This window comes from Lycium ferocissimum, chromosome 5 (assembly GCF_029784015.1).
Source record: "Lycium ferocissimum isolate CSIRO_LF1 chromosome 5, AGI_CSIRO_Lferr_CH_V1, whole genome shotgun sequence".
Taxonomy (NCBI): Eukaryota; Viridiplantae; Streptophyta; class Magnoliopsida; order Solanales; family Solanaceae; genus Lycium; species Lycium ferocissimum.
The window spans coordinates 70,245,709-70,262,854 of NC_081346.1; the positions used below are offsets into that span (position 1 = coordinate 70,245,709).

Sequence of the window (17,146 nt, forward strand, 5' to 3'; positions counted from 1 at the left end):
CTATTTGGTATTGTCCTTATGATCATTTGTATTCTATGTAGAGGCTCGTAGACGCGTGTGTACAGTTAGATGTTTTATAGCTCCACCGGTTCATATTGTTGTATAATACATTGGTGTCCTTGTCGGCCTTATTTTAAGCTCTTGATACTTTACTGTTAGCCTTGCCGGTTTTATGATATACGTTATGTTGTGGCGACCTTGTCGGTCCGCATATGTACATATGTGCCGAATGATCGGATATTCCTATGTCGGGCCTTTTTTGTGTGCAGGTGTTCTTTGAGTTATGATTTATAATGTTCAAATTAACGGATAAGTCGGGTGGTTCCTGGCCTACGAGTCGGAGCCCGTCATACTCATCGTAGGGGTGTGACATTGCATCCCATATGTGGGACTAATCTTCTCATAAATTGGTCGTCCCCAACTTCACCATGCATTGAGAAAAGGCAAACAAGAAGAATAAGAATGCCTATATCTCCGAGCAAACCCTGTCCCTGCACTCTCTAGTAAAGAATTTGAATGAAACCAAACAACCAGCAATTGAATGCGATCTAGCACATGAAAATATTACTTTGTGTTCATAATCATTCTCCATTACATTATGGAGCACATGAAAATTCCTTTATTACAATGTGATACTACTGAAAACGAATAAAGAATCTCTTGTAATCACACTACAAAACAGAAGAAAGATAAAGAGCATATATTTCAACCTTCAGCCTCCAACATGTTATGATTGCGCTTTCGACATTGACGGTCCAAAGAGGGCGAATAATGCAAAGGATAGACAGCTCGACAAGTTGGGCAACTGTTCTTCTTGGATAGCCATGGCAGGAGACACCTTGTATGAAAAGCGTGCGCACAATAAGTTGCAATCACTTCATTCTCATTTCTAAACTCATCTTGACAAACAGGGCAAGTGTCATCCATCAGATCTTCGAGCCTAATAGCTGGACTTGCACACCAAGAACTTTGACATGGCTTGACTTCGACAAATCCTCTGGCGATATCGGTTGCAATGGGTGGTTTAGTTGGAAAAACTCCACCTTCACCCGTATATTCCCTTAACATGTTGAGATACTCGACGACATTATCAGTGTATGTATCATTCGGATCATTCATGTAATCAGCTGCGCTCACATTGGGTTCGGTGAAAACCTTTTGTATTTCAAACCGACGATAAAACGGGATAGGGGGAGGCAATGTTCTTAACTTGGGAAAAGCATCAAGATCAACATTAGCATCAAAATTGGCAAATCGAGTCTGGGAAATGCGAATGGCGATTACGTAAGTCGGTCGTGGCGCGGGGAGTAAAGCTTGAGAATCTTGAAACTTTGTGAAAAGTTTGTCAGAGATGTCGTTAGCCAAGTCTGGTATATCTTGTGGGTCAAATTGAAGAGTAGCAGATAAAAGCACGCGAAATAATGATCCGTCTTTGTTCAGTAGCTTCGAAAGATCAAACGGGATAACAGTAGAGCTCTTCCTCTTCATAGCTGTGAATTTTTTACGTCGAATTTTAATGAATGTACTGTTGATTATGAACACGCATAAGCCTTCGGATTGTGAAACTTGATTCCTCGTAAGCTTTTCGTTCCATAAGAAAAGCCCTAGCCCGTTGCATTGAGAGAAGTCACTGATTCTCGCCATTGAAATTGTTACTTTTGGTTGTCAAATATCAAGAATGCAATGGTAAGCTCTAGTGGAGGAAGTTATTTATATTGCAGGTGAAGTTTTCCGAATCCTGTTGTGATTGGGAAGTTTCCATAAAATAATACGTACGTGTTTTTTTTTTTTTTTTTTCTGGGAAAACCACGCCGCTTTCTTTTAACCTTTCACGCGGGTACGTATATGCTTTAGTTACCTTTTTAAAAAACTTTTTATTTACTGAACCAATTTTAGAGGATAAAAAATTTAAGAAAATGACAAAAGTTAGATACTTTTTCCGTCCCAATTTATGTGACATCTTTCGAATGTCGAGATTAAAATAAATTTTCTTTGATCACATTTTTTCATGACTTTTAGATATTTTGAATTTTCAATTATTGTTTTTTTTTTTTTTTTTGTAGTTTTCAAATATGTAAATTTTATGTCAAAAAACTTAAAGATTCTTTGACCGAATACATGGTAAAAGTCAACAGGTTTGACTCTCAAAATCTGAATTGTACCACGTATATGTGGACAGAAAAAATAATTTAGCAAGATCAATAGAATCAGGATATTGATTAGCATTAAGAAAAATATCATTCCACCATCTAGCAAAATCCATTGTACTCACAATATTCGGCCAACTAATAGGACATAGTTTCCAGACCAATTGTGCTTTGGGGTATCTACAAAGCATATGATCAATTGTTTCACTTTAAATAGCGCAAATCTTACACACATCACAACTTATGTTTTAATCTTTCAGAAACAACATGATTAACAGGTAAAACATTCAAAATACATTTTCGAATAAAGTGTTATATAAAAACATTCAAAATACATTTTCGAATAAAACATTTATACTTGTTTTATATATTCGTAGACCACAAGAAATCCCAGAACTTTTTGGAAAAAGATTGATTACTCGATTGGTCTATCACTACTAACTCCTCAACATCTAACAATTTTTCTAGCTAAATGGTATCCCGATTTTACCTCATAATTGCCAGATTTAGTATGATGCGAAATAATTTTGTCTGACGATCCAGTGGAACAAATAGGGAAAGATATTATTGGATGAATATCTTCTGTACAAAACCAATTCCGTAAATCTTGCAACTTCCAAGTGTGAGTATTGTTGCTTATAAGATCATTCACTCGTAACTCTATATCCATTTGAGCATGGCGATAGCTAGGCCTGAACCCAAATGAGTTGGGAACCCAATGATCGATCCAAACTTTAATACTATCACCTGATCCAACCCTCCATCTAATGCCTTTTTGTAAAAGATCTCTACCCCAAATAATACTCTTCCATATTCATGAGCTAGCAGAAGAACATGCAGGTAGTTTTGAAGAAAGAGGTATGTTGAAAATACTTACTTTTGAGAATTCTATAAAGTAAAGAATCCTCTTGAGTCAATATTCTCCAAGCAAGTTTAGCCAACAAAGCCTGATTAAAAGATTTTAACTCTCTAAAACCTATTCTCCCTTTTGATTTTGCAAGACGAAGGTTCTCCCATTATTCAAAATGCATTTTTCTCCTATCCTCATCATGCCCCCACCAGAAGTTAGAGAAAATAGTGGTTATCTCCTTACACAAAAAGATAAACATGATAAAGCATAAGAAGGAATAGCATATAAGACCAATTTAAGCATCACTTCTTTTCCTGCACAACTTTAAAAAATATTTTCTTCAACCTTTTATCTTAGCTATCCTTTGTATATCGTAATTTAAAGTTTATAGATTTCCACATGAACCTTAAATTAATATACAATAATAATTATTTAATGGATCTCTTAATTCATATAGGGGTCTCGGGAATATTAGAGTTCATGTGAACCCATATATTACACGCTAGACTACCTCTGGCTATACTATATGACACCTGGAAATTGGACGGATTCAATTTATATATACACTTGCACTGTACTTTGTTTTATATAAAATTACTATAGATTTATTGGTTGTAACAGGCTAGTTAATACTTTTTGCAGGTTACAGATTGATATGTGCATGATGTAAAAAGTTACATGTGATTGATTGCTTCAAAGTAATGTAAAAGCATAAAATAATTTATAATATGAGTGTATAAAAGTTTAACACAAAATGGGTATCTAAATAGGTTTGAAATGTTGGTTTAATAGGCAATTTTCGGTTATATCCATATGGTGCATATAAGTTGTTGGCTATCTTTTATGATGATGAATATATGACATTCTCCTTTTATCGTCGATTGACAGATAGGATGAATAAGATCTTTTCATATTTAATCAGATGTTTCAGGTTCGAGCCACGAGAATGAAAAATATCATAATAAAGCATGCTTCCCCCATTAATGGCATTATGCGGCTCAATTTTAAATTAATCGGAGTCCCAAAAGGATATTAGACACTCGTAGCTGGGTGGAAAATAAAAACAAGAGTTTCACATGGTTTTCATCAAATTTATCTTAGAATAATGATTTCTAAATTCTTGAGTCATTAACCTCCTTAAATTTTCACAGGTTTGTAGTCTAGCCCAAAAATGACTTGAGAATAAACAAACCATTTCTAGTTTTCTACGGTACAAAGCTGACGTATACAGAAGAGAAAAAGAAATTTTGAAGTCTATTAATTAAGTGCATCAATGACGATGATAGCTTTATTTACTTTTTTTTTTTTTTTTGTTTCTTCCCATCTTTGGCATTGTACTTCTAATTTTGATAAAAATACAAAGAGAATGGCCAACCACACTGGACTGACTCAACAAAGAGTAAAATAAATTATAGTTCGTCCAAGAGTCTTGGAGGATTATTAAAATAAAAAATAAAAACACTCTAAAATATTCATAAGAGTAAAAATAATACTGTGTGAAGATGACATTCTATTTTAATTTGAAAGAAAAAGTAGTTTCCTAAATATAATGATAGAGAATTGAATAAACCAAGAAAAGAGGAAGTGCCACTTATTACTGTAATAACTTTTCTTTTTTTGGGTTTTTGAAGCCTAATTAAATGTAATCTCAATTTTTGTATTCGTTTAACTTTTCCTTTGGGCAATCAAATAATTGTGATGCGACAACTAATCACCAATTAGTATCACTAAGATTTACCAATTAAATTCTACCAAAATTAAAATGAAACAGGCCGACTAATCAGCTGCTAAACAAAGGCGTCGAAATTATGAGAATTGTTTATTTTTTCAGAATATATAAAATTAAGTGATCTAATACACACAAGAAAAACTTATTTTGTTAGGGTTTTATTTTGTTAGGGTTCACAATCATGTCGAATTATTTAAAAGGGAATTCCCTTTTTTGGAAGGCACATTAATAGAGCAGATGATGATGTCGATATATTCAACCATGGGTGGAGCCACCTTAGGCGAAGGATGGTAAGGTGCACACCCATCGGGAAAAGTTACAGCGGTATACATCCTTAAATGTTACCATTATTATAAGTATATATTTAATTTTGCACACCGGTTAACGCAATTGATAAGAATTTGCACACCCTTCGCCAAATTCCTGGCTCCGCCACTATACTCTACTCGTGTCATTATTATCGAGGAATTCTGTCAGCACCATAATTGTATTTATTTGGAATGTGGTCATCTAGTTCCACAACCAACTTTTTTTTTTCTTTTTTGGTAGATTTAAATTTTTACTCATGAGCAAAATATGCGAAAAACTAGTTATATATAATCAATAGCTTGGAAAAATAGTAATGAATTTACTGTTACAAATTAAATTGTACTGCTTATATAAAAAATGTTTTAGCTGTTAAGTTATATATGAATCCTATTCTCAACGAATGAATCCCTCTTAATATGTATTATATCATAGTACAGCTGTACAATTAGTCAATTAATTATTAATTCTAAACAATCTCACATTAAAGAAGTGAAGATTCAAAATCTCCATAAGGACCATTCGGACCAGGATAAAGTAGCATAAATAAGAACGTACAGTTGCGTACAGAATCAATTTATAGTCCTCATTTCTAAGGACAGATGGTATATACTGATGAAAAATAGAATGTTGTGATAACCTCATGAAGAAAACCACAATTTTAGGTATCAATTATAGTGTCATATTTAAATGGGCTTTCTAATGTCCATAGGATAGGAAAAAACAAAAAACGCAAATTATCCTAGTTTAATTTGGTAAGTGTGTGACACTAACACGCGAAGAAGAATGCATGCGCCATATGATTATATTAATTTTCCACACTTAAGTGCTAATTAATTGAAGTAAAATCCAAATTAAATAACTATGATTGAACGATAAAGCATATGTAATATATACATGTCATATATTTATAAGTTTGATGCATTTTTTTTTCTTAAAGGAAATAGAAGATGTCGGATACTAAAAAGGGGAGAAATATTGTCTCCAAAAATATTTACTTAGTGCGTGTAAGTTTTTAGAGATTTGGAAGCCGTCGTTATATAGATACAAATAAGAAAGTGATGTTCTATTCTCAAAGATAAAACAAACCTCGAAATCTTTTTTTATGTGTACTACAATACAAGTTCCAAAAATCCACTAGTGTTTATGAGTTTGTTGATTGCAGATCGTAATCGATCTCCATATTAGGATACGTAGAGTTATCGGATAACTTTTTTTTTTCATCAATCAACCACTCTAACTCGAGTGGCTACTTTATTGATTTCATCTAATCACAAAACAAAGGAGATCAACCTCCTTGTACCTACCTTGTATGGACATCCCCATACTAAGGGAATTGTAGGATTACGATAAGCTTACAAAAGTATGTTATAGGAAAAGCGAACCTCTTCATCTATCCAAAAGGCATTAAGGAACATCAAAAGAGTAAATCCTATCTAACCTCCTATCTATATTACAACGGTTTGAACTAATATTATTCGGAATGTTGGCATCGCATTCTATCCATATTCATTTCTCCTTTCACTTCTTTGGGAAGATTATGAAATTCGATTATCCAAGTGATCGAGTTGCGGTTTAATCCACGATTAGATAAACTCGGCCACTCGTTGCCTTCCCTATAACAATGAGCTATGCTCCATCTATCGGCTTTGTTCCAAGTTTTTTGATATTCCAAATAGTGTCCATGATGTTCCATGGGGGTTGTATTCATCCATTATCCGATCTACTAGCGGCTTTGAGTCACTTTCTATATCTAAGCATTTATACCCATTTTGCATGCACCAATCAATTCCAATTTTCATAGCTAAAGCCTCGGCCACATTGTTGGTAGAAATTCCAAAATTTATTCCATATGCGGCAATCGAAAGCCTGCGATTTCTTATTACACCTCCACCTCCACTAGTGCACAGGTTTCCTTTTGAGCAACCATCCACGTTTAATTTCACGCAACCATCAGCGGGAAAAGACCACTTAACAGGGAAGGAGTTGATACATGTTTTGGCCTGTTATAGCACTATCAGTATTGCACCAGAGGCCCCTAGAATTAAATGTAGAACATTTACAGTGAAGTTAACTGCCTCTCAATTGTCTTCCCTCTTTGCTTGGGAATGTTAATTAAACCACAAAATCTTCTTATGCTGTCATTTTTCTTCTTATAGATTTGTACTAGTCATGACGTCGGAGTATTATTTTGCTGCATTTAAGAAGACTTGGCTTCTCGAGCTTTTTCCTCTTACCTAGCGGTCACTGAATTAATGCTTTATCAATCACAAGTAGATGCTTTATCTTTTTCCCTTTTATATTTTCTTTTTTTCTGGAGGGAATGTCATGCACTACTTGTTTACTTATAGAACCAGCCTTTTTGAAGTATGGAACAAAGAATTATGTACATCTTTATAAATTATGCTCCATCTTTTTAGATACTATATAATTTTGTGGATTGATTTGTGTTCAAACTAATTGTTATACATGGCGGGCTTGCTCGGTTAGAAGAGCCAGTGGCAAAGGCAGAAATGTCATCGAGGGGATTCCCAAAAACTTGCTCGTGTCTAGGAGATTCAACAATTGACATATACATAAAAAAAGGAATTTTACCTATATTCCCAATGCAATTTTCTTCGATAAGAGAAATTCAACTGGACCCTCTCCCGTAAACACTGCTCCACAAAGATTAGTATATCGGAGCACCATGGCATCAACCTATTAGGTTTAGAGTTTTGTACCATGGAAACAAACAATGCTATGAGATTTCTTCTCGTATGTCCGAGTTTTGATGGGTGGTACACTACCTATGCGGGTGGCGGGTGGCGGTGGCAAGTGGCATGTATTTGTTGAAATAGTTGAACCACATGAGTTGTTTCGACACGGTCCACTATTATCTACGATTGTTAGCTTTTTAGCAATTCCTACCTAAGTTGTTGACCATCACACATTGCACACGGGAGACCCTGAGCAGAGTGATTTTACCCAAAATGCTTTACATGACCAGACATGGGGCCTCGTGCTGAGTGACTCTTACTACTAGAAAATCACTATTTTCCCACTAAAAAATGTTCAGTGTCTATTCCCACTGAAATCAGTGAGAAAAGAAAAAATAATACTCCCTCTGTCCAATTTATGCGATATAATTTTACTTGACATGGTGTTTAAAAAAGAAAGGAAGACTTTTGAAACTTGTGGTCTAGAATAGTTCATGATATTTGTGTGGCTATAAATCATTTCATTAAGGATAAGGAAGACTTTTGAAACTTGTAGTCTAAAATAGGTCATGATATTTGTGTGGCTGTAAATCATAAAGAGTTAGTAGACAGACAGATAATAAGAAAAGAGACGACCTTGAGTACGGGCGTAAATTTTGGCCACAAAAGAAGAAGGATAAACTATGTAATTTGGATAAATTCAGTTTTAAATGAGCTAGTAAGCATGTAAGTAAGCAAAGTAAATACCGACAAATACAGGTAAGAACATTGACATCTACCTTAGAGCGAACTCTACCTCAACATTCGAGGACGAATGTTTCTGAAGGGAGGGGGGGAATGTTACATCCCGCACGTTCAGAGCATGAGCATGCCACGTAGTTCGCTGTAGTAATGGAGTATCAGAGACTTCTTCATAAAGTTTTAGAAGGTACAAGCCATGGAAAGTACGTAACAATGAAGTAAAGGACGAATTACGATCTCGTAGGTCGTAACCGCGAAGGACAATCTTGAAAACACAAGAACATGACCATTATCAAGTATGATTAGTGATAAATATCATGTATGGAGAGTTTCGGAAGATTTCGGGATCAAGCAAATTGAAGAAAATAAGTTTGACGAAAATTTGGAAAATGTTGGCAGGATCTTGGCGCATTTTTTAGTCAAAATTGGAGGGTATATCTCCTAGTATATTAGGAGTTTTAAGGTGTTTCAAAAGCCTAAAATAAAGTTCGTCGAGTCTAGTTTCCAATGCAACGGCTCATTGATACGGTGTCGGAGTAGAGAATTATGCACGTTACAAGTTAGGCGGGCGGAAAGTCGAGTCGCTTGTTGCCCTACGGTCTTGCTACATTGATGCTACGGTGATGCCGAATTTGGCACACTATATAAGGGGCAAACCCCATTTTTCTTCACAAATTTTTTTTTCCCCAAATTCTCTAGAAAGTTCATCAAACATATGAGAGCTTATATATCATATAAAAGTGAGGATTTTTCGGTAATTTCAAATTACGGAGTATTAATCGAGGTCCTGACAACGTGTAGTGTGATTACGTATCGTTTGGCAGAGTGGATCTTGACGTGATTCAAGTGGATATTGAAGATATTGCTCTTTTAACAAGAATAAGGTATGAATCTTTTGTCATTAATATTAATTTCGGTTATTTACGGAGATAAAGTCATTAAATAGTAGTATCACAAGTTGGTTAGTTTAGAAATTTGGAAAACATCATGTGGGATGTTTTAGGAAATATATTGGTATGGATAATGGTGTTGATGATGTTGGTATTGTTGTTGTTGATTGGTTGCTGATATTATGATTTCGGGCTAGGCATATAGACGGGGAGATCTTTCAATTTGGGCGATTTTAAATGAATTTAAATTAAGGGCTTAAGACGAGCGTATGACGATTATCCTAACAATAGTATGAATGGTTGTATATGTAGATTATGAGGCTACGAATAATCTTAAGTGATTTGCAAGACAGGAAGTAAGTTGGAAGTCAAGAAATTATCTTCCAGGTATGTTAAGGCTAGTCCCTTTCTTCTAAAGGCATGATTCCCTTCTTATGAATCCAATAGGTGTTTTCCAAATGTCCCATGATCCCTTTCTGTGAATCCATAAATGTTTTCCAAGAATATTCTTATTTTCAAAAGCTAGAGATTCATGATTCGTAGAGTTCTTATGATGCTAAAGATAAACATGTTTTATGATGACGATGATCCTATTTCTAGAAACTCCTATGTTATAATTCCCACATATGTTTCATAACCTCCTTACTTCCAAAAGTTAGAGTCCGTGATTCAAAGGCATGACTTCTTTCTTGATAATCTATAAATGTTTTCCAAAATGTCCCTATTTTCCAAGTCAAAGATTTATGATTCTATAAGCTTTTATGACAACAACAACGTACATGTTTTTACGATGTTAATGACGATGTTAAAGATGAGAATGTTTCTATGATGATTACAACGACGATGATGATTTCATGATTAAAATTCTCAAGCTTGTGATTTCAATGTGAATATGAGAATGTTAAATTATTTTCATGACTTTCTTGATTTTTATTCATTGTTGTCGATCTCGCCTACAATAATTGTTCCTTCAAGGTGAGATAGAGCGATGATGATTATTCTATAATATAATCGGAGGTTACCGGCCTTATGTCACTGCGATGTATTTATAGCTTTTATTTGGCTCTCATGCATGCTTTATATATATGTATGTATATTCTCACACCGCGCCGCGCTATTGTCAGCCGGGCATGGCACGCAGATGTGCAAACCACTGCAGTGGGCATGTTACGATATTGCCTTGGACGCGGGAGGCCCGAACGCGGGCTAATGATAATAACACCGAGCCTTAATGGCCGGGCATGATGCTATTTATATGACACCGAGCCTTAATGGCCGGGCATGGTACTATGTATATGTATAAAAAAAATATTTTTTTTAAAGCCTAAGCATGCATGACATCCGCCTTATGAGGCATTCAGATGTACAGGTTATCTCTCTTATTTCATGTCACCTTTCATATCTATATTATGTTGTTATTCATGCTTTACACACTCAGTACATTAGTCGTACCGACGTCATTCTTGTGGACGCGCACTCATGTCCACGGAGTAGGTCGGGAGACGGATGGAACCGTAGGTGTTCTATCGGATTCTTAGGAGCACTCACTTACTTCGAGTAACGATGCCTATTTGGTATTGTCCTTATGATCATTTGTATTCTATGTAGAGGCTCGTAGACGCGTGTGTACAGTTAGATGTTTTATAGCTCCACCGGTTCGTATTGTTGTATAATACATTGGTGTCCTTGTCGGCCTTATTTTGAGCTCTTGAGACTTTCGTTAGCCTTGCGGCTTTATGATATACGTTATGTTGCGGCGACCTTGTCGGTCCGCATATGTACATATGTGCCGAATGATCGGATATTCCTATGTCGGGCCTTTTTTGTGTGCGAGTGTGTTCTTTGAGTTATGATTTATAATGTTCAAATTAACGGATAAGTCGGGTGGTTCCTGGCCTACGAGTCGGAGCCCGTCATACTCATCGTAGGGGTGTGACATTGCATCCCATATGTGGGACTAATCTTCTCATAAATTGGTCGTCCCAACTTCACCATGCATTGAGAAAAGGCAAACAAGAAGAATAAGAATGCCTATATCTCCGAGCAAACCCTGTCCCTGCACTCTCTAGTAAAGAATTTGAATGAAACCAAACAACCAGCAATTGAATGCGATCTAGCACATGAAAATATTACTTTGTGTTCATAATCATTCTCCATTACATTATGGAGCACATGAAAATTCCTTTATTACAATGTGATACTACTGAAAACGAATAAAGAATCTCTTGTAATCACACTACAAAACAGAAGAAAGATAAAGAGCATATATTTCAACCTTCAGCCTCCAACATGTTATGATTGCGCTTTCGACATTGACGGTCCAAAGAGGGCGAATAATGCAAAGGATAGACAGCTCGACAAGTTGGGCAACTGTTCTTCTTGGATAGCCATGGCAGGAGACACCTTGTATGAAAAGCGTGCGCACAATAAGTTGCAATCACTTCATTCTCATTTCTAAACTCATCTTGACAAACAGGGCAAGTGTCATCCATCAGATCTTCGAGCCTAATAGCTGGACTTGCACACCAAGAACTTTGACATGGCTTGACTTCGACAAATCCTCTGGCGATATCGGTTGCAATGGGTGGTTTAGTTGGAAAAACTCCACCTTCACCCGTATATTCCCTTAACATGTTGAGATACTCGACGACATTATCAGTGTATGTATCATTCGGATCATTCATGTAATCAGCTGCGCTCACATTGGGTTCGGTGAAAACCTTTTTGTATTTCAAACCGACGATAAAACGGATAGGGGGAGGCAATGTTCTTAACTTGGGAAAAGCATCAAGATCAACATTAGCATCAAAATTGGCAAATCGAGTCTGGGAAATGCGAATGGCGATTACGTAAGTCGGTCGTGGCGCGGGGAGTAAAGCTTGAGAATCTTGAAACTTTGTGAAAAGTTTGTCAGAGATGTCATTAGCCAAGTCTGGTATATCTTGTGGGTCAAATTGAAGAGTAGCAGATAAAAAGCACGCGAAATAATGATCCGTCTTTGTTCAGTAGCTTCGAAAGATCAAACGGGATAACAGTAGAGCTCTTCCTCTTCATAGCTGTGAATTTTTTACGTCGAATTTTAATGAATGTACTGTTGATTATGAACACGCATAAGCCTTCGGATTGTGAAACTTGATTCCTCGTAAGCTTTTCGTTCCATAAGAAAAGCCCTAGCCCGTTGCATTGAGAGAAGTCACTGATTCTCGCCATTGAAATTGTTACTTTTGGTTGTCAAATATCAAGAATGCAATGGTAAGCTCTAGTGGAGGAAGTTATTTATATTGCAGGTGAAGTTTTCCGAATCCTGTTGTGATTGGGAAGTTTCCATAAAATAATACGTACGTGTTTTTTTTTTTGTTTTTTTGTTTTTTTTTTTCTGGGAAAACCACGCCGCTTTCTTTTAACCTTTCACGCGGGTACGTATATGCTTTAGTTACCTTTTTAAAAAACTTTTTATTTACTGAACCAATTTTAGAGGATAAAAAATTTAAGAAAATGACAAAAAGTTAATACTTTTTCCGTCGTTTATGTGACATCTTTCGAATGTCGAGATTAAAATAAATTTTCTTTGATCACATTTTTTCATGACTTTTAGATATTTTGAATTTTCAATTATTGTTTTTTTTTTTTTTTTTTGTAGTTTTCAAATATGTAAATTTTATGTCAAAAAACTTAAAGATTCTTTGACCGAATACATGGTAAAAGTCAACGAGTTTGACAAAATCTGAATTGTACCACGTATATGTGGACGGAAAAAATAATTTAGCAAGATCAATAGAATCGGGATATTGATTAGCATTAAGAAAAATATCATTCCACCATCTAGCAAAATCCATTGTACTCACAATATTCGGCCAACTAATAGGACATAGTTTCCAGACCAATTGTGCTTTGGGGTATCTACAAAGCATATGATCAATTGTTTCACTTTAAATAGCGCAAATCTTACACACATCACAACTTATATTTTAATCTTTCAGAAACAACATGATTAACAGGTAAAACATTCAAAATACATTTTCGAATAAAGTGTTATATAAAAACATTCAAAATACATTTTCGAATAAAAAATTTATCCTTGTTTTATATATTCGTAGACCACAAGAAATCCCAGAACTTTTTGGAAAAAGATTGATTACTCGATTGGTCTATCACTACTAACTCCTCAACATCTAATAATTTTTCTAGCTAAATGGTATCCCGATTTTGCCTCATAATTGCCAGATTTAGTATGATGCGAAATAATTTTGTCTGACGATCCGGTGGAACAAATAGGAAAGATATTATTGGATGAATATCTTACGTACAAAACCAATTCCGTAAATCTTGCAACTTCCAAGTGTGAGTATTGTGGCTTATAAGATCATTCACTCGTAACTCTATGTCCATTTGAGCATGGCGATAGCTAGGCCTGAACCCAAATGAGTTGGGAACCCAATGATCGATCCAAACTTTAATACTATCACCGATCCAACCCTCCATCTAATGCCTTTTTGTAAAAGATCTCTACCCCAAATAATACTCTTCCATATTCATGAGCTAGCGAAGAACATGCGGGTAGTTTTGAAGAAAGAGGTATGTTGAAAATACTTACTTTTGAGAATTCTATAAAGTAAAGAATCCTCTTGAGTCAATATTCTCCCAAGCAAGTTTAGCCAACAAAGCCCGATTAAAAAGATTTTAACTCTCTAAAACCTATTCTCCCTTTTGATTTTGCAAGACGAAGGTTCTCCCATTATTCAAAATGCATTTTTCTCCTATCCTCATCATGCCCCCACCGAAGTTAGAGAAAATAGTGGTTATCTCCTTACACAAAAAGATAAACATGATAAAGCATAAGAAGGAATAGCATATAAGACCAATTTAAGCATCACTTCTTTTCCTGCACAACTTTAAAAAATATTTTCTTCAACCTTTTATCTTAGCTATCCTTTGTATATCGAATTTTAAAGTTTATAGATTTCCACATGAACCTTAAATTAATATACAATAATAATTATTTAATGGATCTCTTAATTCATATAGGGGTCTCGGGAATATTAGAGTTCATGTGAACCCATATAATACACGCTAGACTACCTCTGGCTACACTATATGACACCTGGAAATTGGACGGATTCAATTTATATATACACTTGCACTGTACTTTGTTTTATATAAAATTACTATAGATTTATTGGTTGTAACAGGCTAGTTAATACTTTTTGCAGGTTACAGATTGATATGTGCATGATGTAAAAAGTTACATGTGATTGATTGGCTTCAAAGTAATATAAAAGCATAAAATAATTTATAATATGAGTGTATAAAAGTTTAACACAAAATGGGTATCTAAATAGGTTTGAAATGTTGGTTTAATAGGCAATTTTCGGCTATATCCATATGGTGCATATAAGTTGTTGGCTATCTTTTATGATGCTGAATATATGACATTCTCCTTTTATCGTCGATTGTGATAGGATGAATAAGATCTTTTCATATTTAATCGGATGTTTCGGAGTTCGGCCACGAGAATGAAAAATATCATAATAAAGCATGCTTCCCCCATTAATGGCATTATGCGGCTCAATTTTAAATTAATCGGAGTCCCAAAAGGATATTAGACACTATTGGCCAAGGTGGAAAATAAAAACAAGAGTTTCACGGGGTTTTCATCAAATTTATCTTAGAATAATGATTTCTAAATTCTTGAGTCATTAACCTCCTTAAATTTTCAACTGGTTTGTAGTCTAGCCCAAAAATGACTTGAGAATAAACAAACCATTTCTAGTTTTTCTACGGTACAAAGGACGTATACGAAGAGAAAAAGAAATTTTGAAGTCTATTAATTAAGTGCATCAATGACGATGATAGCTTTATTTACTTTTTTTTTTTTTTTTTTTGTTTCTTCCCATCTTTGGCATTGTACTTCTAATTTTGATAAAAATACAAAGAGAATGGCCAACCACACTGGACTGACTCAACAAAGAGTAAAATAAATTATAGTTCGTCCAAGAGTCTTGGAGGATTATTAAAATAAAAAATAAAAACACTAAAATATTCATACAGAGTAAAAATAATACTGTGTGAAGATGACATTCTATTTTAATTTGAAAGAAAAAAAGTAGTTTCCTAAATATAATGATAGAGAATTGAATAAACCAAGAAAAGAGGAAGTGCCACTTATTACTGTAATAACTTTTTTTTTTGGGTTTTTGAAGCCTAATTAAATGTAATCTCAATTTTTGTATTCGTTTAACTCTTCCTTTGGGCAATCAAATAATTGTGATGCGACAACTAATCACCAATTAGTATCACTAAGATTTACCAATTAAATTCTACCAAAATTAAAATGAAACAGGCCGACTAATCAGCTGCTAAACAAAGGTGTCGAAATTATGAGAATTGTTTATTTTTTCAGAATATATAAAATTAAGTGATCCAATACACACAAGAAAAATTTATTTTGTTAGGGTTTTATTTTGTTAGGGTTCACAATCATGTCGAATTATTTAAAAGGAATTCCCTTTTTTGGAAGGCACATTAATAGAGCAGATGATGATGTCGATATATTCAACCATGGGAAGCCACCTTAGGCGAAGGATGGTAAGATGCACCGCCCCATGGAAAGTTACGCCGATATCATCCTTAAATGTGATTATAAGTATATATTTAATTTTGCACACCTTTAATGCAATTGATAAGAGAATTTGCTTTCTTGCGAAATTCGGCACCACTATATTCTACTCGTGTCATTATTATCGAGGAATTCTGTCAGCACCATAATTGTATTCATTTGGAATGTGGTCATCTAGTTCCACAACCAACCTTTTTTTTTTGGTAGATTTAAATTTTTACTCATGAGCAAAATATGCGAAAAACTAGTTATATATAATCAATAGCTTGGTAAAATAGTAATGAATTTACTGTTACAAATTAAATTGTACTGCTTATATAAAAAATGTTTTAGCTGTTAAGTTATATATGAATCCTATTCTTAACGAATGAATCCCTCTTAATATGTATTATATCATAGTACAGCTGTACAATTAGTCAATTAATTATTAATTCTAAACAATCTCACGTTAAAGAAGTGAAGATTCAAAATCTCCATAAGGACCATTCGGACCAGGATAAAGTAGCATAAATAAGAACGTACAGTTGCGTACAGAATCAATTTATAGTCCTCATTTCTAAGGACAGATGGTATATACTGATGAAAAATAGAATGTTGTGATAACGTCATGAAGAAAACCACAATTTTAGGTATCAATTATAGTGTCATATTTAAATGGGCTTTCTAATGTCCATAGGATAGGAAAAAACAAAAAACGCAAATTATTCTAGTTTAATTTGGTAAGTGTGTGACACTAACACTCGAAGAATGCATGCGCCATATGATTATATTAATTTTCCACACTTAAGTGCTAATTAATTGAAGTAAAATCCAAATTAAATAACTATGATTGAACGATAAAGCATATGTAATATATACATGTCATATATTTATAAGTTTGATGCATTTTTTTTCTCTTAAAGGAAATAGAAGATGTCGGATACTAAAAAGGGGAGAGAAGTATTGTCTCCGAAAAATATTTACTTGGTGCGTGTAAGTTTTTAGAGATTTGGAAGCCCGTCGTTATATAGATACAAATAATAAAGTGATGTTCTATTCTCAAAGATAAAACAAACCTCTGAAATCTTTTTTTATGTGTACTCCGTACAAGTTCCAGAAAATCCGCTAGTGTTTATGAGTTTGTTGAATGCATCGTAATCGATCTCCATATTGGGATCTGTAGAGTTAT

The 17,146-nt window shown here is 34.6% G+C and overlaps 1 protein-coding gene across 1 annotated transcript; it reads right to left on the reverse strand.

Annotated features, from left to right (window-relative positions):
• Window positions 1-705: 705 nt before the first annotated feature.
• Window positions 706-1,488, reverse strand: LOC132057991 (uncharacterized). Its single transcript, XM_059450564.1, has one exon. The coding sequence runs from the start codon at window positions 1,486-1,488 to the stop codon at window positions 706-708; it is 783 nt and encodes a 260-aa protein (XP_059306547.1).
• Window positions 1,489-17,146: the final 15,658 nt, after the last annotated feature.

What these genes read in the sequence shown, in the direction of transcription:
- LOC132057991 (XM_059450564.1), bottom strand. Translation starts at nt 1,488, where the DNA reads ATGAAGAGGAAGAGCTCTACTGTTATCCCGTTTGATCTTTCGAAGCTA.